The sequence below is a fragment of the Perca flavescens genome, chromosome 3 (genome assembly GCF_004354835.1).
Source record: "Perca flavescens isolate YP-PL-M2 chromosome 3, PFLA_1.0, whole genome shotgun sequence".
NCBI lineage: Eukaryota > Metazoa > Chordata > Actinopteri > Perciformes > Percidae > Perca > Perca flavescens.
In genome coordinates this window covers 29,141,491-29,167,252 of record NC_041333.1, presented here as the reverse complement: position 1 = coordinate 29,167,252, position 25,762 = coordinate 29,141,491, and the positions used below count along the sequence as shown (strand labels likewise).

At 44.0% G+C, this 25,762-nt stretch overlaps 1 protein-coding gene across 3 annotated transcripts in view; it reads left to right on the top strand.

Annotated features, from left to right (window-relative positions):
* Positions 1 to 720: 720 nt before the first annotated feature.
* The window catches only part of epha4l (eph receptor A4, like), a 55,100-nt gene continuing 30,058 nt past the window's right edge, over positions 721 to 25,762 (top strand). For all 3 annotated transcript variants that reach the window (XM_028572989.1, XM_028572988.1, XM_028572987.1), the window contains exons 1-4: positions 721 to 1,008; positions 2,584 to 2,651; positions 5,220 to 5,883; positions 23,119 to 23,274. In XM_028572989.1, the coding sequence (XP_028428790.1) occupies positions 912 to 1,008; positions 2,584 to 2,651; positions 5,220 to 5,883; positions 23,119 to 23,274 (985 nt within the window). In that variant the 5' untranslated portion in view covers positions 721 to 911. The remainder of the gene's footprint in view (positions 1,009 to 2,583; positions 2,652 to 5,219; positions 5,884 to 23,118; positions 23,275 to 25,762) is intronic.

Here is a 25,762-nt window from a genome sequence, read left to right as displayed (position 1 = left end):
TACCATGTAATGGTAGGGAGGTCATGCTCATGCTTGTTCTTTAATCCAATTTTGGAGGCAGAACAGGCGTCACTATGTCCGCTAGGTGGCGACCTTGGTCTGATGCGTCTCACCTCGGACAGCGCTGCGCTTGACTGGAGCCAGACTACATGCAGGATCAGCAGCAGCACAGTGTGAGTGCTGAGGAACACTGAGGACAAAAAACTGACGCATCGCATTATACTCATATTAATATATAAATGAGGAGCAGTTTCTCTTTTTCATTTAGAGTTAAGGAAGCAGGAATTGATTGAAGCAGACTTCAACTTCATTTCCTAAACGAACTCAATGCTCTGTCTGAAATCAAGGCAGCGCGCACACACAGACGCACTAATCATTCGTTTTAACTGTTGGCCAAAATGACTTTTCCCTCGCAGTTTATTCGTGTAATGTCAATCGGTGACTTACAGAGTCATAAGGACCTTTAAGGGGCCTTTGTACCTGCATGGCAAATGTCGTGGAGAAATGTCCACCTCACACTATCACCATCTCCTCGTATCTCTGACTAGATTGCCCACTGGCAAATGAGAGAGTGAGTTGTTCGGGGTGTGCAGTGGGGGTGGTTAATGATTATTCTCCCCATAACACCCCCACCCCTGCCCCCCCACCACAGTCCACTAAGTTTCCTATGGATTGACGGGGTCCGCGTCAGACCGCACAGAGTAGACCCGCCTCCTGGCTTTGGTGCGCTCGTTGCGTCTCTTTCGCCCTGTCCGCTTCAAACCCATATTCCACTGGGAGAGAGAGACAGAGAGAGAGAGACAGAGAGAGAGAGGAGAGAGAGAGAGAGAGAGAGAGAGAGAGAGAGAGAGCGCAGGACCTGGGAGAAGAGCAACGAAAGAAAAACAGGAGAGAAAAACGGAACGACACAAATGGCACTCATGGCAGGGATTTTGTTCACGGCCGTCTTTCTTGTTTTTGGGATTTCTACATTTGTTTCGCCTGCACGGATATACCCCCCAAATGAAGGTAAGGTTGTTTGGGAGAAAATAACTGCCGCGGACTTCTGACTTCATCCCCGCTCCGTCTCCCTGTGTGTTTGCGCTGCGGAGCCCTTACTTCGTGGCCCCTAGTTGCGAGTGCGAGGAGCCGCGATGAGTTTAATGGTGGGAAACACTGACGGTCACCTTTACGCAGCGACTTTTGCTGGGTTTTGTTAGAACGCAACTGGAATGAGGAGTTGCTGTCCAAATGCGCATCGGCTGTCTCCGCTCGGTCTTGGGTCGTGCCAGCTGCTGAAAGCCTGCGAGCAGGAACACTTGCAGCCCCGATATGTGCTGTTCTCTGTTAAGAGAGAAGGTCAAGCCGCTCTCTGCTTAAAACGAAGTTTAATATAGCGAAGCATCTCGTGAACGGACATGTCTTGTAGAACATAAACGAAGTAGACTATTAACGAGTCAGTGGGAGACTCGCAAAATCCGGCACACATCCGACCGGCCAGGCAGCTCCTTATTTATCCATTTCAGAATCGTGGTGCTGGTTTATTACAACCTACTTGTCGAATAGTTCCCAGCGATTAATAAGAGGTATTCGATTATTCGGCTCTTACAGGTTTACGTTTACTAAACATCGAAATGCAAGAATTGAGCATGGTGTATCCGACACAAAACAAGAGCTCGGAAGGTTTCGGGGCAATTGCCTGCTAGGGGTCCCGGTGCGCAGCGTTTCAAAATGTTTGGCCCAATACAGGTTCTAGCCTACATTCCACTCCAAACACTAATAAATGATGTAAGTCTACTTTGTTTTATTTTAAACCATCCCATCGATCGAGTCTCTCCTGCATAATTATGTTTCCATATCAGACCTGCTCGGCCGGGCTCCGGGAAGTTAAATATGAAACAAAATGTTTAAAATGTATAATTGATCAGTCTGTATTGTACCTAATAATTTACACCGTGGACTTAAATAACGGACTTATTTATTAATATATACTGAGCAGCGGATTAAGAATTTGACTCACACCAAATTCACAACCCTTAAAAATAAATAGTTATACTCTATGCCATTTAATTCAATCGAACAGATTTTTTTAAATGAATGCTTCACAGACATACTGTTGTACTTTTTCTCGAGAAAATGTCGCGCAAGAAAGCCTCTCTGTCCGTCGGAGGCATTTTAAATGCGTTTTGTTCTTCAACGACCAAGTTTATGCACACGGCTCCTTAATTGATTCCAATCATCAAACATGCTTCGGGCCGACACTGCATTAACAGAATTAAATATTATTACTTTAAAGACACTGGGGAAATACATTTGTCTTTGGTAGAAAAGCTTTATCTTAACGAAAATCAATCAAAACGACATGCGTTAAGCACAGACGGGATTTACGCATAACAAAACATTTACAAGACTCGTTGGTCTACAGTTTTTATTCTCTCTGTGTACTGACATTCATCATGAAAATATCACTTCGCTTTAACAGTTATTTCTATTCATTAAGCCTTTTTTAAATACCAATTTTCGTTCTTCAGACCGTAGTGGATTATGCTGATGCTGTGGACGGACTGAGACTTTAAGATCACTTCTCCTATTCTTGTTTTCCAGTCACGTTATTGGACTCCAGATCTGTACAGGGGGAGCTGGGATGGGTCGCCAACCCGACAGAAGGAGGGGTAAGTACTGCAAAGAAGTGTCCCCTTGTTAGGCGCATGGTCCCCTATTGAGCAAAAATGGAGAGATAATATCCATTATTGGCAGGAGCTCTGGAGTGGGCCGCCAAACAGATACACAGCCCTCTTTGATAAGATTCAGTCCTGGTGGGCCCTTTGTGGAAATATCATTGTTGATGATTTATTGTGCAGCTTTCTGTGCTGTAGGGATATTAGGCTCAGGGTGAGATCAAGGCATCATTTTCAGTATCTTACACTAAAATATTGGTAAATTAGAATTTGCCATTTTGTTGTGTATAAAGACCCTTAGGAACAACCTCCAGGGCCCCATGGGGTCCCCGGAATCCACTTTGAGAAATACCGGTCTATAGGCACCCCCTCCTCATCCCCTGCTCCCCTTTCTCCTCGCTTCCCTTCTCTCTAACCACTCTGTAATGGTCAGATGCAGGGGCCGATACTGCAGCGGGCGTCAGGTTTCCTGAATAGACGGTGGATTGAATCAGTCTTTGTGGAGAAACTTTATATCCCTTTCCACCATTGAGTCGAAGAGAGAGAGAGAGAGAAAGAGAGAGAGAGAGAGAGAGATGAACTTGGCAGCTGAGAGAGGGTCCTCTGGAATGGATGAATAAGGGGGAAAGTGCAGAGGGGTTTAGCTCTTGCCGCAGGATGACTGGATCTCACTATAGAGCAACAGGGAATAGGATCGACCAAATGCGTGATCCCTCAGTCTAACTGGGATATCTACAGTGGCTCTGATAACTGATAAGAGAAAGAATAGGGGCCACACAGTGGCCACGGCGTGCCAAGGGCATTAGATGGTTAAGGAAAGGTAAGGCGCATACCATAACTTAACCAAGTCTCAATTTCATTATACAGAAATGGCCGAAAATGTATTTAACTGGCATATCTTTGAATATCAGTGATGACCTAATTGTTCATATTAAACAAATTACAGTGTTTTGTGAGTCAGCAGTAACTCCACCATTTGTTCTACTTAGAAATGTGATAATGAGCACATGCTAGAATGTTTTATGAAAATTAATACACATCAGCAACAATCATGTTAACTAATGAATAGCCACCCACGGGAACAGAATTTCACCTAGTGCAGCTGTTGCCCGCTCTGCTCGCAAGCTTTTCTCAGTAAACTTGCTGCGCTCAGATCCTCCCCTCAGCCAGTTTATCACAAACAAGTGATTGACAGGGTCCTGGCAGCCCCCGGCAAGCCTGCATTCACCCGCTCATTATGACCAATTGGCCTTATTCTCCCTCTTCCCTGCTATCAGGGAAAGGTGCACTCTTATCTCAGTGCCGCTTAATTTCCACAACAAAAGGGGGCTAAAGGAAGAGAGCAGTGTGGAATGGAACAGCAGGAAATGATAGACATTTTCTCAAATCATACAGCCACAGCTATGTTTAGCATTATCCCACCCTCCTCCAGGGTAATAAGGCTTTAAACCAGATTGTTTATGATAAGGCGTCAAATCAAATCTGGCAGCATAACCCATATCTTCCATTGTTCCATTATGACTTTTTTTTATACAGTTTTCTAAATGGTTGAAGCTACGGCAGCCAAAGACCTGTCTGCTCTTGTTTACAGCCCAGCTCAGTCAAAGACTCTATTTAAAACACACGGTGAAAAACCAAAGGGAACACACCGCTTTCAGCCTCTCAAGACATGCTCGTATTTGCTCAACGGTGATCTGTCGAGAGGGGAACTTTATCATAAGTAAAATAAACATTCCCTCCTGGCAAAAATAAGCTTGGATAACGTAATCCATGCGCCCCACGTCAGCGTCTCTCTCTATTCTATGAGTTCATACTAACAACACAGTGGTGAACATGTGTGCCTCTGTCTCCTAGTCCCTATAACGTATGCTGATGTAAAGCAGGCGCACATTAGATCATTAGCATTGATTCCAGACCCTTAGTTTTTGAATTCACATAATCCCGTCTCAGTGTGTGCGTGGGTGTGTGTGTGTGTGTGTGTGTGTGTGTGTGTGTGTGTGTGTGTGTGTGTGTGTGTGTGAAGACAATTTTGTATACTACTCCCCAAGTTATTTTTTCTTTATTTAACCTGTTATTGAAGTGTAGGCATTACCAAGGCATATAACTAATAACAAATTTCCTTTCTCACAGTTGAGGTGAAGCCATGAATATTAATATCTGTATGATTCTATATTAGGACCTAACAAGTCTATTAGGTGACATTCATAAAATATGCATTAAGTTTAGCCATCAATTAATTGCTCTGCTGAGACTCAAATATTGACTAATCTTTCTTGCATGCTCTTTTGCACAGTATCTCTCATTCTTGGCATAGACTGACTCCAGTCATGTGTTATACTTACATAGTCCATTTTAATTAGGAGACAATTTAGTTTTTATATTTCTCTGATGTTCTTAACCTTTAACAATTCTGCCATGATAACGTTATAGCATTTTACTACTGTTTTTTTAATTGTCTTAAACTATGTTTCGGAACTCATCATTAGTAATTCATTTGCAGATTGAAACTAAGAGTTTTAAGAACACCTTTGTAATAATGTTATTGTTTTGTTCTTTCCCCAGTGGGAGGAAGTGAGCATTATGGATGAAAAGAACATTCCCATCCGGACGTATCAGGTGTGTAACGTCATGGAGCCAAACCAGAACAACTGGCTCCGCACTGACTGGATCCCCCGAGGCGGTGCCCAGCGTGTCTACATTGAGATCAAGTTCACCCTCCGGGACTGCAACAGCCTCCCGGGTGTCATGGGAACCTGCAAGGAAACCTTCAATCTTTACTACTACGAGTCCAACAACGACAAGGAGCGCTACATCCGCGAGAACCAGTTCGGGAAGATCGATACCATCGCTGCGGACGAGAGCTTCACTCAGGTGGACATCGGCGATCGCATCATGAAGCTGAACACAGAGGTCCGTGATGTGGGCGCCTTGTCCCGGAAGGGCTTCTATTTGGCCTTCCAGGATGTTGGAGCGTGCATTGCGCTTGTGTCCGTCAGGGTCTTCTACAAGAAATGTCCTCTAGCAGTCCGTAACTTGGCCCAGTTTCCTGATACCATCACTGGAGCCGATACCTCCTCACTCGTGGAAATTCGTGGATCATGCGTGGATAATTCAGAGGAGAAAGAGGTTCCAAAGATGTACTGCGGGGCTGATGGAGAGTGGCTGGTGCCCATCGGGAATTGCCTGTGTAACCCTGGATACGAGGAGCGCAATGCAGAATGCCAAGGTAAAGAACTGACATTTGTCTTGTGTTTTCTGGGGCTGACTGTTTTTTCTCACTATTTATACAGTAGATCCCTTTCTGCCTTCTAACTCTGCCAGTCCCTTCAGTGTCCCACCTCTATAATTTCTCCCCATCCTCTTGCTCTGCCTCTTTGTCTTTATCCCCAGTGTTCGTTCTCTTTGTCCTTCCCTCACTTCACCCACCTCGCACTCTGTTGGATATTTTTGACTCCTCGCTCCCCCACTCTCTACAGTCTTCTTTCCAGTGTCTCGTTGGGAGATAGAAACAATGATTGGAAATGGAGTAATTAGCAGGCCCACTGGGAGGTGTTGTGCAATGGGATGCATCCCAGGAGAATTGGTGACACCGGGAGAGGAGGGTAGCGCGCAGACTGGTTCGCACTACCGCTGTGTCTTTCACCCCCACCTGTTCGTTCTTTTATTCCCAATGGAGCTCAAAGCTGGGAAAAAGAGATAGACAGCTTTAGAGGGAGGGAAGTAAAGAAAAAGAGTTTATCATTCCGAGCAGGTATGAGAAGAGTGAAAATAAACAGCAGTGAGATGGGGTTGAAATAGTGCTATTTGGTAGGGGGCGAATAGCCCTTCGTGGGGGATTATTGTAGTCTTAGCTTGCAGTGATCCTATACCAGGTTGTTTGATGAGGTTTTAAGGTCAGTGTAGGGTGCATCCTTTCAGATAAAAAATAAATAAATAAATTGGAAGCAAGATAGAGCTTTTAGCATGTTGCTGAATTTTGACCATGGCCTAGAAATGTCCATTTAACATTGCCAATTGAACTTTGAATTTAGCTCTTAGGAGAAATGGCTTTTTTGACTCTTCTCTAATTTAATTTGCTTGTTTCATTGCACACAGTAGATTGTAGTTTATGGTATACAGTGTATTGTGGTTAGCAAGTAGTATTCAGTAGCTGTTTTTTTGACCATATGCAGCATTTTGCCAAGCCGAGGCCCAGTTATCAGCTGGCCAGACGAACGTATGCCAATTCTGCCACAATGGTTTATTGGTATACCCCACCCGCCACCCACCACCATTACACAAAAAAAGCAGCGAGTCACAGCAGTGAGGGGTCAAAGGCTGGGCATGGGTGATTAACAAGGGGACGGACCACTACACCTTTCCTAATTTATGAGGGAGCCTTTATCTTGGAGGACTAATTGCATGGCAAACAGGTCTAGTGATTTAGGGGTACTGTTGGCTGCTTGGGTGGGAAGACTAAGGGGTACAACTGAGCTGAGGGGTTGAGGGAAGGAGACCAGAAAGTAGTTAGTTACAGGCCTTATGTAAATCTGCCTTGGATTTGCTTTTTATCATGCAATTTACTATAATCAACTCTTGTTTCAAATCAGAATGAGACCCTGATCTCATACTGTATATCATAACTTTCATTATCCTGCAACATTGAAATGGACTACTTATCTCTTCTCTTTAATTTCAGTTGAAATAAATAGCTGTTACTCTCTAAAGAACGCAATAAAGGATTTTGAAACTTTGATTTTATATGACTAATGCAGTCTCGTAGTGTCTGCCAGCCTCTGAGCTGGCAGTATTGCTTTTCAAGCCAATAAATCCATTTAGTTCACATATCATTGCATCTGCTTTAGGTTGTTTAAGTTTACAGTGCCAATACATCCACTCTTTTCACTTTAAGCTTCAATTACACTGTTTGAAAACATTTTTTTCTGGAAACTGGATAACATGCATCATGCATAACAGATCCAGAAACTGAAGGGTTAAAAGTTGCTGGCCACTGTCACTCTTCAAGTGCACTGATGAGCTGGTTAATATTCCCCAATGTGACAGGCTCTGTGGGAGAGAGGTTCCTCTCCTATATGACCATGTTGACCAAGGGACTTAGACAGGAGCTGGTTTTGGGGGAGGGAGGGTGGATATTGAGGTAGAGTCGTGGGGTAAGGTGTGTGTGTTGTTAGTTTTTTTCAGACATATTAAAAAGTGTATGCGAGTATGTCAGCCTTTGGTCGCACTATATGGCTTGATTTGGTTTAAAACCTTTCTTTTTAAAGCTGTTCTATGGTGCACACAAGCCCAATTGTAAGGGTGTGTGTGAGAGTGTGTGTGTGTGTGCGCATACTTGTGTGTCTGTGCGTGTCTTGAGTACGTGCAGGGTTACAAGGGCACCTTGGCCCCTGGTTCCCAGCCCAGGATGAATGGGCTCTCCTCCATCATTGTTTGGGGCAGCAGCGGAGCCGACTGAGGTGGGCGATGTTTGGGGGGGGGAAGTGGTAGAGGGGGGGCCGATGGGGCACGTTGGAATTGTATTCTCCACCCCTGTCAAAGGTCGGGGGTCACCCCCTTCTGCATCCATCTTACTGCTGCGTTTGACAGGGTCGTGGATTTAGGATTGATTAAGACGTCAGGATTTTGACAGCTGTGGCAGGGTGTGTGTGTATGTGTGTCTGTTCTCGATGTGGGCCAAGGGTGGCCAGGGTGTACACCAAGGGCCAAGGCAAGAGGGCCAACCAGGGCACTGAGGGCCAAGGGGCCCCCTGATCTAAGGAGAGGGGACTCTGTCTGTTTGCATTTGGGATCTCTTTCCCTGTTAACCACCTCCCCCCCACACACTCTGTTGATGAAGGGTGGGGGTCAGGGAGTCCCCTCGCTCCTCATCTGGTGAGGGGGTCCCTACTGTTAGAGGAGGGGGGGATGTTGATCAGGTGGTGGGAGGGAGAGATTAGACTACGTATGTCATTATGGGTAAAGGATAATTACCTTAACTGTTGTTTTTTTTGTCGAGAAACTTTGAATGGCGGTGTGCTCTGGCAACAGTTTTTCCTGCTGAGCAATCATATGTGTTTTCAGGAAAATCAGCAAATCTCAAGTTGTGTGTCTGTTCCCTTCAAGTTATATTTGTTGGCTTGTTTGGTTGTTGAGGATATAGCTTGTTTGAGGCGTGAAGGTGACAGACACTTTTCACACTGACGAATGCAAGTTCACGGTTGAGCTGTTAACCGGCACCCTGCAACCTATCAACCCCATCAGCAGTCAACACACACACACACACACACACACACACACACACACACACACACACACACACACACACACACAGGAATTATGTTAACACCTTTACATTTATAATCACTTTTTAAATTCAAATGGATTTCTTATGGGCTTTTGCACATTTTATCTTTTTTCACTTTTGTTCTGCTCCTATTACTTTATTACAAAGACTAAATGCATCGCTTCTTTTCGATAAATGCTGTATTAAGCAGTCCTTTCAAAAAGAGTTTTTTTGTGAGTGTTGCAGAGGCAAAAATCATTTATTATGCGGCACGTTTTCTTAAAAAATGCGATGGAATGTGCAGGATATTTATGCAATTTTATGCTATGAAATTGCAGGAACTTGCAAAAATTGCGGGAACTTGCAAAAACTGCGGTTTGATGAAAAAGAGAAAAAAAGTGATTCCCCCAACACCCTGCTTTTTCATAATGTTCACATCGCTTAATTACGTCACTTCATAACGTTCCCATGGCAACAGGGGAAAATGGCTGCTCTTGTGTGAAGTAAATGCAACATTTTTCAACTTTCTGCTAAGATATATGTGATTTTTTTGCAACGAAAATGCGGGGATTAGGAAATCATGCAAGCCCCGCATATTTTGCGCAGAAATCGGCAATTTTTGCGGCGAAAGTGCAGCGTATTTGAAAAAATGCGGCTCCCGCATAAATATGCGGACTTTGGCTGATTATGCATTGAATTATGCAATCACATAATCACGTTTTTCTGGAGGGACTGATTAAGGCAACACTGAGAAGTACAAGATCTACAATTGACTTACATTATCTTAAACTTCATTTTCACCACTTTGTGTGTTTCCCAAATCTGTTTGCATATGTGTGTGTGTGTGTGTGTGTGTGTGTGTGTGTGTGTGTGTGTGTGTATAAGGGCTTAGGGTCCCGGTTGCAATGTCAGTGTGTGATCTGAGCATTTTCTCACCTGAGAACCCCCACCACCAACCTCTATTCCCAGCAGTCTTTGCTGAGCTGGAAACTCATTCATATTGGATTAAGAGGTTTTAGAGATGAAGTTTCTCTCCTGTGCGTCACTCATTGTGTGTGTGTGTATCTGGGTCTTCCATTCTCTTTCTCTCCCTCTGTTGACAGTGTTGAATATGCGCTATGGAGCATCATTCTAAATTCACCACGTAATTCTATTTAGCCTGCCGGTCCCCGATGGCTTTAAATACACAGACTCGGTCCCTTACTCCTCCTCTTCCCCCTCGTCCTTCTCCTCCCTGCACACACACAAATGAAGTGTTTGCATCTTCTTCTGGGCCGACTCGGTTGTATGCTTGTTTTTTCTGTCCATGTCTTCTGTCTCCTCACACTTCCTGTTGCTTTAATGTCTCTTTATGACTGTTTTTTTCTCTATCTCTTTCCCTCTATTTTCCCACTGTGTTTCTGTTAGCAATTTTCCCACTGTCTTTTTTATCCTCCTTTCTTTATTTCTCCCTCCCTCTGCTCGTCCGGCGAGGTGGTTAGTGTTTGTCAGCCTGTCTCTGGTGGCAGCAGCAGGAAGTGGGCTGAATAATGAGATTACCTTTGCTGTTGGGGAAGGAAGGCAGCTAGGAGCAGCACACAGAACATCATCACCTTTGTTCCCACAAACACACATGCACAAGTGTGTGAGTGTGAACACAAACCTGAATAATAATACCCAGACACATGCATGGAAGGATGTCTTAGGTGACAGGAACCAATATTTGCATGAGTACACCCCACATGTACAGCCGTGCACGCATGCTCACGCTTATACAAACTAACCAGGCAATCCAGGCACACACTCATGTAAAAAAGGACATGTTAAGTAATAGACTCAAGTACACACAGACACATTCATAAATATGTATAGCAGATGCACGCACACACACACACACACACACACACACACACACACACACACACACACACACACACACTCAGAGCTCAGCAGAGCGCAGCAGAATAGAGGTGAATGCACTCATCACTCGCCCTGCCACCAGAGAGGTTCATTTTGTACTGCTGAATAGAGACGAGGAATCTATTACCAATGGAGAGCAGGAAAGAACAACAGCTAGAAAGAAAACGAGAGGACTCAATCTCTCAAAATGTCTCATGAGCAATCCTCCGCCACCCTCTCTTCCTGCTGAAATAATAGCTTAAAGCATTTTTTAAATATTCTGTTCTTGTTTTGCTCCTCAAATGATGAAAAAAGTACTCTCAACACACACAAATCCTCCCTTGACCGAATGGAGGAAGGAGGTGGGGGGGAGGGGGGTAGTGGTAATGGTAAGTCATTAGCTGAGGTGCTGAAATGTTTTTCCTGCTTGGGCTGCCATCCCGCCTCAGTGTTTGCTCCTTTCACAGTTCTCGGCACTCATCACCCAACTCTCTTTCCCCTTGCGGGCAGGAAGCCCCCGGTGATCGCGCATGACCCGGTGCTGACGGCCGCAGTGCTCCCACAGCGCCAGCGTGTAGGGATACACTGTCACGAATATCCGAAAATAGTCATTTATCTCCTATTGAGTTTTAATGTTTTGCAACTTTTTATAAACTGCCAACTAAATGACCGAAATCTGAGTGGCGTGAGACCATTTCACTAATTAATATGCAGATAATCGCAAAAGTTAGCCTACTATGTGGAGTAAGGACAGCTTATGTGATCTGTTATAGTGCTGCAAATGTGGTTGTCAACTGGCATCAGGAACATACTGTATAGCAGTGGAAGTGTCTAAAAGTGGTTAAAGGGATGATAAAATGTCCCTCTCCTCTCCTCTCCTCTCCTCTCCTCTCCTCTCCTCTCCTCTCCTCTTCTCTCCTCTTCTCTCCTCTCCTCTCCTCTCCTCTCTCATCTTTTTGAAAAAGCATCCTCTCTTTGAAGCCTGCGATGGGAAGAGGGAGCGATTAAAGCAGTCAGCAAGCAAATTAGCATGTCAAAAGGCCCTGAATCAATACCCCAGCTCTCTACCAATACAACCCTGTAGTCCTTTCACCCCCCCCCCCCCTCCTTCTATCCATCCCTGACGTTCCCCTATTCTGCCGGCTGTTTCCCTTCTTCTCCCTCCATTTTCTCCTGCACTCCTGCACACTCTCCCTCTTGCTCTCTTGCCCCTCTCTTTCTCTTCCGCTCACTTAAAATGTTTCTTCCCCCTCTTCCTCCAAAACTTCCTCAGCTGACGGACCGAGAGAAGAGGCAGAGTTTGTAAAGAGAGATAGACGGATGTATAGGCAGAGAAAGACAGGCAGAGGGAGAAGTGGACAGCGATCAAGTGGGCATGGGTGGACTGTTTCAGAGAGAGAGGATATGAAAGAGAAAGAGGGCCTCTGCCACCGTCTTTGTGCTGACAGAGACCTCTCTCGCCAAGAAGAGAGGAGGAGATGGAGATGAGGAGGCAGGGAGGGAGGTAGAGAGAGAAAAAGACACAAAAAACATGGGGGAAGTGAAGTGGAAAGAGATTTAGTTCCAGTCTGGCAACCGTGCTTTTTCTACACTTCATCGGTCAGTTCACCATTGCACGGAAATCTCTTTGATCTTGGGCAATGTGTTACTGATCGGACTGGGTGTGTGTGGACAGAAATAGATGGGAGAGAGAGTGTGTGTCTGTGTGTGTGTGTGTGTGTGTGTGTGTGGGCAGACAGACAGGGTGTGTGTGAGTGTTTGTCTAAACCATTATCTGTCCTATATTTATTCTGTGCATCTGTCGTGGCAGACATATCACATGCTGTATCATAAACTTCCATTAACGTTCCAATCGCGTTGCACGATCTGCGCCCGGAGACAAAGCAGCCCAGCAGCTCTACAGATGAACGGCCAACTCTTTCTCGGTATCCGACAATGAGAGGCTGATTGCAAACACCTTGCAAATGTTTTATCTCTCCCATTCTCTCTCTCCTGCTGATTTCTATCTTAAGCTCTCTCTATCCTGCCAGGTCCATAGTAGGTGGTCGTCTCTTCTCTTTTCTCATCATCCTTTTTCTCAGGGGCCACAGAGTTCAGTGTCCAAATCAAAGGGTGCTCCGTGGCAATCAGTTAGGGGTTATGACAAAAAAGCCTTGCAATAAAGGGCCACTATGTAATCTGATGTGCCCTGAGACTGGACACAGTGCCCATTTTAATGAGCTGAGATCCCCTTTTCTAATCACGGTGGTGGAGGAAATGGCACACAGGCTCATTCTCCCTGGAAAAAAACACACACACACACACACACACACACACACACACACTTTGAATGTGTGAATTGTATGCAGGAAGAAGATTGCAAATATAGGCAGGTTGTTGCAAATACCCATAGTTTTGTCGACAACATCTGTCAGTTCAATAGAGTTGTGAAGTAGGTGGAGATATTTTGGGTATCCAGGGTTCTAGAAGAAACGTCCTGTTCATTACCTCCATGACAATGTTAGATGAGTTTGGAGCACTGCCATGGATTAAATGGCCAAAAACCTCTCCATTTAGCATACAGACAAGAGTTTGAAATATTCCCTTAAAAGACATCTTTGAAATGGGGATTTACAGTGGAAACTGCTTGGCAACTCTATTTTTCATTTTACATAAAATATAACATACATGTACCTATACTTGGTTTCAGCCAAGAACTTTAAGATCAGGTAGCTGACCTCTTGCTGTGAATACATGTGTATGCACACTGGCACGCAAACTACATATGTATCAAGCACACCATGGGGTTGCCTGGGAGGTGTAGCCTCTCTGTGGGAGAGCTGAAAGGTAATTTGGGCATGTGGAGGTCTTGCAGCACCAGGGATCTGAAGCTGCAGATCTAAAGCCAAAGGCGGAGGTGTGTCCATGCTGGGGCACGTCTCTGGGATTAGAAACCTTGATCTCCCCTTATCCGCGGCGAGCTGTCAAATACTGCTAGAAGGAGAGGAAGAAGAAAAAAAAGAGATGCAATCCCTTGAAGGCTCACAATGTGAGGGGATGAAGAAACAGGAGGAGAGACAAAACAAAGAAAGACAGATATGACAGAGACTGAGAGAAAAGAGAGTGATTGAAATGAAGAGAAGGTGTAGATGTCAAAGTAGAGGGTGAATGTGTGTGACAGAGAGGGAGTGTGTGTGTGTAGAGTAAAGCAGAGAGGAAGATGAATTGACTCCTGTCTAGTGGTCCTGATAAACGGCTGGAGATGTGAAAGGTGAAGTGGGGGGTTACGGGTACAGACGGTGATCGCTCTTTGAACAGGCCTAGCGCGGTACTGTCGCGACCTCTGGCAGCTGCGGTTGATTTTACCTTCAATATCATTACCTGTGTGTATTGTAGGGTTGTTCCACCCGAATTTGAACTGTTTTCATTGGAACTACTTTCTACTGAAGAAATAGCCCCTATGAATGAGCAATTTAAATGTCAAAAAGAGCGCTGGTATAATGTTGACCCTTAGTGTGTAAAGATACATTATTGGCAGTGTTAAGCAAGAGAATACAGGAAGTCAGAAACCTGTTTTTGGCAGCTCTGCAGGGCATCGTATGCTGCTTGAATCACTGACAAAGCTGCTGCCAAGTATGGAGCATCACCCTAAGTGGTGAAGGAAACCATAAAGATAAGGAGAGATAACAGATAAGTCAGGAAGAGAGCAGTAGACATACTTGGAGTGAAAGAAGGCGAGGAGTCCAAGAAATACAAAACATAACCCAGAAACTCGACTCTGGTGGTGCCCACACACTTACTTCAAAGCTTGCTTTGCATTTGAATCTCTGTGCCCTCTGTTTGCCTCTTCCTATCATCGCTGTGCCTGTGTGTCTGTCCTCACATCAAAGCTAATGGCTAAAACGTTACACATTAGCAGAGTAACCCTGTCTAAGCAGCAGCCATTAACCCCAGGCTCCTGTTACACTCCCTGTAGCCCCCCTATGCAAGGCCAGGTTCAACTAGCCTGGGGTTAGGGAGGGCAAAGCATACACCCAACTGCAAAGTTTGTGGACACATATATATGCTACTAACTTTGGAATGCACACACACATCATGCAAAGCCATACCGTGCGAACAGAAGCTGACGCAGTTTCAAGTCGGAGGGGGTATCACTTCCATGACAGCAATGACCTGGATTCTGTTTTGAGAGAGAGCGAGAGAGTAAGAGAGAGGAGGGGAAAGTGGTCTGGGGTGAGGCCTGAGTGACACCAGGAGAGGTCAAAGGTTAAAGCAGTGACAGCCACAGTGGAGACCAGCAGACCGTAATTGGGCTGACATGAGCTGTTGAAAAGCTAGTGACCCAGGAAAGTTTTTATGTTCCCTGACTGAGCACACACACACATAGACAGTGCATATAGCTGCATGTATACACACACACACACACACACACACACACACACACACACACACACACACAGTGCATATAAATGCATGTATTCACACACAATGCTGAGACACGATGGTGTGTGCAGTGTTCCTTGGTACACACACCCTCACGCACACACACATGCACAATAGAAGGTGCTTTGAGGCCCCAGACAGGCTGTCGACTGGGAGCTACAAGTAGATTACCTAAACAAACAACCTAAAAATACCTTCCTTTTCACCCGTAAGTCAACCCTTTCCAACCCCTCCTCATAACCCACTAAGCAACTTCTAAGAAACCGGCAAGGTTGATGTTAAACTTGCCCCCGAGACTACAGCCAACTAATAGTAATTCAAGTTTTTGTATGTGTGTTTCTGCACACTTGAATGTTGACACGTGTGTGCACCGCAATTTGACGTGCCGTATCTCACTTGTATGTGAGGTCTGTTTGAATGTGTTTTGCATTTATTATTTCATTGACTACAGGGATATAGCAGCTACACCAAAACTCACTTTGACCAGCAGGCATGCTCTCCAAACTGGTTGTCTTTTGAAAATCCCCATCTGCAGGCAATGGTTTACCCTTTTGTTTCCACATTTTTCTGGATACCAGGCTATGTGATATGAAAGTAAAGTTTTAATTAATTAACCTGAGGTCACACACACAAAGGCGTTTTAGAGCCAAACAGCCCAATATCATTAACAGGTCATTCTACAATTAAGTGAGGCAACATGAAAAAAGAAATTAAGCATAAAAATGTATGTATACATATTAAGTTGCCAGAACTGTTTAGTTGGTCATAGGGCTGGGCTATATGGCCAAAATCTTTAATCCCAATATACCTGCAGTTCATTACATATCTGGGTAGCGATATATATCACTTTTTTGTGGTTATTCAATAAATAAAGTCTTTCTGAAATAACCAAATAATGTCTATTTTTGTACACTCCTGTGTAAATTAAAATGAAAGGTAGTATTTACTAGAGTATTTTCAGCACAAAATAAACAAAAGGTGCAAGGATCAGAATATATTGTAATTGTAATGTCGTCCAAATGACGTATATTTTGATGTAGCGCAGTTCGGCCGCTGGCTTTTCGGCATCACGATGGAAACGATACAGAAAAATATCCAGGAGACATTTTTATATTGTTTGGACGATATGTATCGTCATTATCGCCCAGCCCTGGTTGGTAGCTTATCATGATAAAAATGGATAAGTCGATTAAGGCAAGACACTACAGGTGAATAATTTACATATATTTTAAAAAACGAAATCTGAGTATTGGAACCAGGTTCAAAATTATTTTTTCATTGTGTTCACATATTAAATGGGAAAATAATTATAGAGGGATTTATGGATATCTACTTTTGTTATTCTGTAAATCAGAATATACTGTCAATAGCCTTAAAAAATTGATTTTCGCCACGTTTTTTGGAAAACAATATATATAAATCAGGCTAGGAATAATATATTTACAAATCCCTCTGTAAATGTCTTCATAATATGACTAGGTACAAAACTGGAAAGGTTGGTGTATATAGGTTCTACTGAAGTGGAGATTTCGGACTTGAGAGAAAAGTAATTTTGAGAAAACGGGCTTCAATCGCTTAAAATAATCAATAATTATTTTTAAATGAATAAATACTTTTCTTAACATACAGTATTATTGTTAGTAAAAATAAAATAGTTTTTTTTTCTTCAATTTGATGACATCACTTTGGCCATTAGGATATTTCCATTGTCTTTTTTCCATATTTGATATGACATTAGTTGTAGCCCTAATTGTGATGCAGATTTTAAATCATATTGTCCAGACCTACTTTACAATTAAATTAAACTTAACACATGTTAACTTTTGTAAACTATTTTGGGTTGCATTGTGGGGGATTTCAATTATTTGTTATGTTCTACAGTGGGACATGTGGTTTACAGTTGTTTACAAAATTGGATATGAGGCCCCATGCTTCCCTATCGCTTCCTCTTCCTCACCTATTCTTAGTGTGTGTGTTTTCCCTCACACATCCTCCATTTTCCTGCCCCATTCTCCTTGACTCACTGCAAGTAGAATAGTTCAGCTCTCCCAATTGTTTAGCGGTGTGTGCCGATGTGAGTGTCCCCTTGCACAACATTAGCATACTCCCCCACCTCCCACCTCTCTGCCTCTTTTTCCATAATTGAATTGAAATGCAGCTCTTTTCATTGTAAACAATGTCAGGAAAACATGCTAGATACACTGCCTGCTCACGGGCACACACATGCAGACGCACCCACATGTCCAACATGAGACTCGAGCCCTTGGAGACCTTTGACTGAGTTTGTTTACCTCCCATTGTCGCTGCTGCTGTGCTCATGTCCCTGTGCTTACCCTGCTAACACAAACCATGTTTGGTGTGTGTGTGTGTTTGTGTGTCTTTGTGTATGTTTGCATGCATGCATGTCATTGCAAAGTGCATCTGTGTAGTCCAGAGGGCCATTGAGTGTGCAGGTGTGTAGAGGTTTGTGAGTCTGTCTTTGTGTATATATATATCTGTCTTGTTTGCCTTGAATTATAGTTCATTATCCACCTGCTGTGCAAATCTTAAGTCACAAAATGTCCTTATAGTGGGTTGGTGCCATGCCCGGCTTTAGATGGTGCCACCTTTAAGGACCTGGCATGGGTGCAAAGTTGGAATCTGAGTGGCCCCCACCCAACTTTGCAAAATGAAACAGGGTTTTACCAAACAACGATGGATGTGTTTGCTGCCTGTATCCCCCCCTGTTCTGTCCATTTCTTTAGCTTTCTTTTACTGTCTCATTCTTTTCACTACAATCACCTTCAGTACCCTGGCCTCGTTTTATTTTTAAGGAGTGGTCTTGTCCGTTCTAAAGTGGCTGGGTGGAATACTTTAGATTTCTGTGATATAACCATTGTACTAATATTCCTTCTTAAGGCCTAGCTAGAGGAATTAGGGAGGAAGTTGAGGCCTACGTGTCAATAAGAACGTGGAGACCTTAGTCTGCAGGAAGTCTTCAGAACAATATTACAATTTTCTTAGTTACACAATCCAAACAATGACAATATTGGTGGCAACACAGTTCACTCTTAAAAAATTGGAGCAGGAAATTGTTAAAATTGTTAAATTTGTATCAAAATAGCAAGAAATCAGCGTACAGGAACAGTTGGTTGCTCAAATGTTTTGATGGCTTTAAAATGATACTGAATATAACAATTGTCTGCTCTCAGAGTCTACTTTTGCTGTAATTTTCATTTTTACAACATGCTTTGCTCATTTGCTTCTTTGACTGGTGATCCTATGTGTCAGGTACAGACATTTTAATTAGGGCAGTGTCGTGGGTGGCTCTTGTGTGATGGATCGGTGCTGCTGAAAATACAGTTATAAATCATTTGACAGACAAACTGCTGGCAACTCCTGCACCCCCTGGCACTGGCCAACGTTAGCAAAGCCGCAGTGATTGTCAGCAAGGTTGGCTTGTGTGTTATTAACATTGTTAGCCTCACTGGCTTTTGTTCTTGGCCTTCATTAACACTAGTAAGGATGTCAACCCAGATGTCACTACCCGACCCTTTTTGGTTTTACATTTTAAAGGACGGTACCACTAAGATAGGGACCTTTTCTCTCTAGGTCAAGGTCAAGATGTGTGACGAGTGTGTGTCATCAATCATCCTGATCAGTTTCGGTGGCCGTGTGTCCCTCATCCATCATGCTGATGGGTTTCGCTGGCCGTGTGGCTGCGTGTCGCCGTCAGGGCCGGAGGTAATTAACAACCCCCAGTGACGGCATTAATGAGTTAACCTGCTCCACTCTCCTGCTGTTCCAGTGACAGATGCTAACGGCCAGCAGCTAGTTATCCATGCTAATATGCCAGTGGCTCAGGTGTATTGATGTGGCTGGTCTTTTATTATCTATATGTGTGTATGGGTAGGAATAGACAGTCTATACATCTAAGACTAAATCCAACTGAGGGACTGCAGCTGGGGGGTAAACAAAGAACTCTTGGAATAGTAATCCTTTCTAGCAGGAGTCTCACCTGAGCAACACGCTGCCTTCTACAGGGAGAAAAAGGAGATACAAGAGACACAAAGGCAGAGGTATATGTCAGAAAGGCAGGTTGAATAGAGATCGCTGGCTCTTCAAGGTGCAGGAGAAGGAGAGACTTTCCTTGCCCTCAGGTCCTGAAAGCTGATCGCTTCGTTTTTTGAAAGAGCGCCTTTGTAAGGATGCCTCTGACTGCTCTTCTGAAGAGTGCTCACTGTTTGTTATGACTAAAAAAGAGTGGCCGAGTTTTCATCACCCAAAGAAGATAAAGTGCAGGCTTGAAAGGAGGGAAAATGATGTAGTTCGAACTTAATTCTTTTTTTTTCATTATAAGAGAGGCAATTGTTGTGCCTGGGCAGGCCTAGTTATTGTGTGCCGTGTGCTGGGTGTTATATTCCTGGTTTTTTTTGGACGGCTATTGTAGCCCAAGTTTGCATTCAATCCCCGGTGTATTGGATACTTTGTTGTGTAGGCTGCAGAATAGCTTGCCTATCAGGCTTTGCATGCGGGTCACTTAAGGTGGGCTACAGTGGGTGGGTGTGTGGGTAGATGTGGTTTTATTTGGCAGCAGTGTAGGGAGCATCCACGGCTGTTTAAAGCCTTGTGTGTAGGTTGTTGCCACTCAGTGGAAAACTTAGCTGGGCTTTAGTTAGCTCGCGTGTGGGTAGCTATCATTGTATCATTAGCTTTTGTGCACTCCTATTTTTTGCAGATGGCTGCGTCGACGATTTTGTCTTGAACAGAAGTTCCCGTTTTGCCCTCCCCTCACGCGGTGCATCCAATTCAGCCAGCAGAATCCCCACCACACGTACAAAACTACTCATTAACTCCCACAGACCTCTCCCTCCACCCTCGTTACCCCCTTTCCTACAAACGTGCTTTAGCTTAGCTGACAACAGGGATGGGGAAGGGGCGGGGGAAAGACTGACAAAAGGGAAAAAAGACTAAAGCCAGAGAGGAGGATTGAATGAGTGAAAGAGCTACTGGGGGAGAAAAGGCGGAAGAATGTGATGTCCCGGTCTATAAGGGATTCCATTTTTTGCCTTTCCAGAATAGAACAGTAAGTCACCAGTCTCTTTGTCTGCCTTTGATCTCTCAGCTCAGGGATTTGGCACCTGACAAACCCCTCTCTGTCTGAAAGGAGGCCTGCCGAGAGAAAGCCTAGGAGAGTGGGAGAGAGAGATAGAGGGTGAATGAGAGCGAGAAAAAAATAATAGAGAGCGACGGGGCAAAAAAGGAGACAGTATAAAAAAGATGGTGCGGAAAAATTGGGTTTGAGAGCTACATGAGAGGATATGATGAGGACTTCTCAGCTCACATCCCATAAAAACTAAATACATGTGTGTGTTCATGTGAGTCTGTTTTTGCGTCTGTGTGTGGGTTTGCCAGGGCTGGCCCGGACAGTGATAAATCCAGCAAGTCTTAAGGGAGATTCCTCTCTGAAGCCACGGTCCCTCAGACCACCCACTACTGCGGTCTCTTCCCTCACACACACACTCACACTGCTAATAGGAAGCAAATTCTCCAGCTTTACTTGGATATAAACCTCTCTTTTCCCTTGACTGTTCCTTTCTGTAGGGCAGTCACTGCTATAAACAAGCCCTTATATGTTGACATCACATTATCAAACTCAGTTTTAAACCACAGATGGAGATGCTAGAGCTTGTCTATGGCAAACGGGGATTTGGAGTTTGGGCAAAGAATTCTGGGACATCCTGTGGGGACTCTGGGGTCAGTCTGGGACAGCTTAATAATTGACGAGCGAAAAACTCATCAACCGTTCACAGTTTGAGGTAGCCCGCTCTTAGACTGTGTGACTTTAAAGAGGCTCAGGCCCAAAGGCTGTGAAGCATGGGACTCAATTAACTCTCCCTTCAGCTTTTAGCAAGGGGGTATCGTCCCAAAACACCTGGTTGACCCCACTTTCAACTCTGGACACTTTCTTGGTCAGCGCACATGTACAAAACCGAACAGCAACTTTGTGTTTTGTCACCTGAAGCGTTCACGACCTCTTAAACAATACCCACAAATCCCAGTGTCCTTCTGTCTTGAGTGATGAGACTGGCCGTTAAAAGATTGCTTTAAAGATAGAGAGATAACACAAAGCTGCTCCCGACTAATCCCTCCTTTTTATTTTTTTGCAACCATGAAGAAAAGAAATGGAGGCTTCACGCACCCCTGCAGGCTACAATCAAAGAGACCCTTAGCTTAGCGTCGGCGAGTGAAGCGGCAGGGATTTAGCCCTGATTGACTGAGTGCGAACGGGCAAAGAATGGCTCCGCAGGTAGCAGCTAGCCCGGTTAAAGCAGCGCTACCCTAATCCAGCTGCAGAAGAGTGGCTGCGGGGCAAAGAGCCTGACTTTATTACACCTCCAAGAGAGGGATTTCACGATATTTGTTTGTTGATTTCATTTTCTCGTTTGTACTTGTTACTGTGCTTGTGAAGACAGCAAGACTTTGGGTGTGTGTGCGCAGGGGTGGGGGTCGCTTTACCCCTGTAGACTATATCTGATTTATATTGGGTATGAAAATACCCATCTGTCTCCAATGGGCCTTTACATTATAACAAGACAGACAGACACACATACGTACACATTCACACACACCGCCCACTCTACCAAAACTCAAACCACCAACCCTCCGGCCCCAATACCATTTGCCGCCCACTGCCGAACACATGGCAGCCTCATTGACTGACAGGTTATTTGGTCCAATCGGTGTTGTGACTGTGTGAGCCGCACCTCTCAGAGAATTGTTCTTTTGTCCTCTTCTGGTTCAGTGCTCAGAGGGTGAAACACAACCCCGCTATGCTTCCCCGGCCATTATAGAAACCGTTAGACGAGGGAGAAACTCCTTGAAACACGAGCCCTCTAATCAAACTGTCACTTAAAAGAAAGGTGAGTACTGTCGCCAAAAGTAGGAAAAGTGTCACTTCGGTTACCATTTCAGACTGAGGTGTGTGTAGCTGTATGTGTGTTAGGCGAAAACAGCCCTGTGAGAGTAACAGAGCTCCTGGTGTGCCAAGTGTGGTGGCATTCATTTGTTAAATGGTCTGAAATGCCAATGGCTCTGGTTTCATTGTGGCTCTGAATCTTGCCAATTGAGCATAGCTTAAATTTGTGAAAAAGACTAGAGGTAGTTATTTGATCTTCTCTTTTTGTTAGAGGAAATAGCACCCTTTACTCCTGTTCTGATGCTTTTGATAATAGATCTGTATGTTTGTGAGAAAGGAGAAAGGGGAGAAAAGATGGAAAATGAAGACAAAGGGAGGGAGGATAGAAGCCTCTGGCCAGCACATTGTTTTCTTGTTGCTAATTGGTTGAAAATGGGCAAGAGCACAAAGATCTCTTCTTGTCTTTCACTGGAAAATATCGCCTTATTACCAAAACCTCAGACAGCCACTTACTGTATGTTAACTTTATGTGTGACGTATATACTGGATGTAGCTTCCAAATTCATTTCTGGGGATTTTCATTAGAGATAAAAAATAATCTCAACAACTTGCCATGCTCATTAATGAAGAGAAATGTTGTACAATCACTGTTTTATATGGCATGAGTGTTTGGGCTGAGCTCAACATTCGACAAGGTGCATGTAGGAGATTGTGTAACAAATCTCTGTTACCACACTGAAAAGACTGTAGTTGACTTTAGCTTGTAATGCATTTGTTTATATACATATATTACCTATAGTTTAGTTTACAGTGGAAAGTCATGTGTTTAATCAGGGTCGAGCCGAAAACTGCTGCCGTGGTTCTTGCTCGGGTCGGTCTTGGACCGTAACTATGCAGGTTAATGTAGAGTCGGGCCTGAAGATAGCTCTACTGTACATGATATACTTGTATTTCATCTTGACGTCACATCTAAAACCCTCCTTTGTGTCCTTGTCTTTCAGCCTGTAAGATTGGTTACTACCGTGCTCTGGCAACTGATGGCTCCTGTGCCAAGTGTCCACTCCACAGCTACTCCGTCAGGGAGGGATCCACCTCCTGTGTCTGCGACAAGGGATACTTCCGCTCTGAAACGGACCCGGCGTCCATGCCCTGCAGCCGTAAGTACACCCACATGTAACGTGTACATTGTTGTAATACATGGCAATACCTAGCATACAGTTATTATTTGATTGGTAAGCCATGACGAGCTGTGATTTACAGTGTTTCAGATATTTGTTTTTGCTTGCTGCTGTGTACTGTATTAGTAACAAAATACTGTTATGGAAAAGAACACACACCCACACCCACACCCACACACACACACACACACACACACACACACACAGAGTGATTGCTTTTGCCTAAAGATTGCCATGGATTCTCTCTCTCTCGCTCTCTCTTGCAATGTCAACCTGAATTACCCCCTCACACACACACAGACAGCCTTTCTGCACACATAAAGCAGGCGGCTGCTGGTTTAATAGGTGTCTTTTGATTCCAGGTGGTACTTAGTAATCAGTCACGGTGACAGAGAACTAATGAGGGTATAAACCGCTGCATCCCAGATTCAGTCTTTCACAGAGAGGCAGCAAAACAAACAGAGGAGGGCGAGAACGATAGACAAAGACAAATAGTGATAAGACGTTAGCGGAGACGCAGGGAGGTGACAAAAATGTTGGATAAAAACAAGGGGCAGACGGAAAGCTGGACATGTATGCAGAGAATGAGTAAGATGTGAAAGAGAAAGAGGGTAAGGTGCCGAGGAGAAAGAAATGAGGACCAAATACAGGAATGCATCAAGCTAAAGGCAGAGCTTTTTAATTTCTCAGTGTGTCTGCGCTTTGCTCCATTCGGGCTGTGAGTCAACCACTGGTGAATTACCCCAGACTAACAAATATTGTTAACAATCCTGCTGCCTAATGATGCCTCTTCCCTTTTTAGACCTCATTCGCTCTCTGAGTCACGAAACTGGGAGTTCATGGTAGAAATATCCACAGAGAACAAAAAAAAAAAAAAACACATAACACACACAGCCCTACACTCTCATTTCCCAGGACAATAAAAGCGTTCATACTTATGACAGACGTTTGTGTTTGAGAGTGTATGTGTCATAAAAACAATTATAACAACCAAAACATCTGTTTAGTGACTTAGCTCATTGTTGGCTTGCGTTTTGGCCCGAATGATCTGTCAAGTTCCTGTGGATTCATCACTCGGCAAAACAGTTTATGGAATCAGACGAGCAGGTGAACCCCTCCTGCACAACACGTCACTGTCTAACTGAGCAGCCTCTAATTATTCCCCTGCACTGCATCTATGCAACATCATAAACAACGTTCTATTGTTAAATATTTTCATGATTAAGGATATACTTATAACAAGATGGCAATCTGCAACATCCTTGATTGTTACATGTTGGCTACATCTTTGGTGCTGATTACTGAGCTATTTTTGCACTTTTCTTTTTCCAAGTGCCACTAAACACTAAAAGCGTTTACTTATACCAGCAAGTAGAAAAGCTTTTATGAATCTGTTGCAACTTATATACACTGGCAATAGAAAGTAGAAAAAATGTGAATTTGTTCCAGAAACGTGATGGAGCGGCAACATTGCAGACAATTGTCATTTGTCTCATTTTAACCAGGACTTTTAGAATGTTTATTCTTTTATACAATTTGTACCTGTTTTTGATATACATCTTCCAATGCCTTTCTGAGATTAAAAATCTATTCTAAAAGAGACTGCACATAGAACATGAAACACAGAGGTTACAAAAAATTATAAACATCACAAACTTTTGTAAAGAAACACGTTACTAATCGCTATAGTTACTAACTCTCTTTTGATGCACGATCTTCAAGCTCGTCCCTATTGTCCTGTTAGTCAGCGTGGCATTATATGGCTGCTGCAAGCAACAGCTGTCAAAGCTCATTACTTGGCTTTTATTTTGCCGTCTCTACTACATTCCCAACTCCACAGTTAGGAACTGAACATTAGCTGGACTCCATCACCGACCTTTGTTCCCTGCCTCGTCAGCCGGTCAACATTTGATCTTTGAACTCTCACCCTGTCTGTCGTCTGCTGTTTTCCTTCCTCGTGCATTTTTTTTTTTTTTACTTCTCACCCACATGTTAGAGCTCTGTAATTAGAGCTGTCACTCACACATCCCTCCTCATCCGCATCTTGTTTTCACTCTCTCTCTTTCGCTCAAAACCAACTCAGAGTCACGAACAGAGCAGATGAAGGAAAAAAAAACTCTTAAAGTCATTTCCCAGTTTGCCTTGCTGAAGGTCAGGCTGGGAAAGAGCCAGCATCTCTGGTAATTGGGTCTGTGTGTGTGTGTGTGTGTGTGTGTGTGTGTGTATGAGTCTGGGGGGGTAATTGAAAATGCTTTTCCTCTCTCTTAGCTCCAAGTCTAGCGATGCAAGATGATGATTAAAACTGAATGTTGTGTGATTTCGTCAGTGACTGTTTGTGTGCTGGCGTGTTACTCCTGCTGTATTCCATCCTTCAGCGCCTCTCTTGTATCTTTTCTTGTTTGCGACAATTGTTCTTTTGATTGGCGATTATTGTGTGCTACATTTAATCGAAACACTTGCTTTCCAG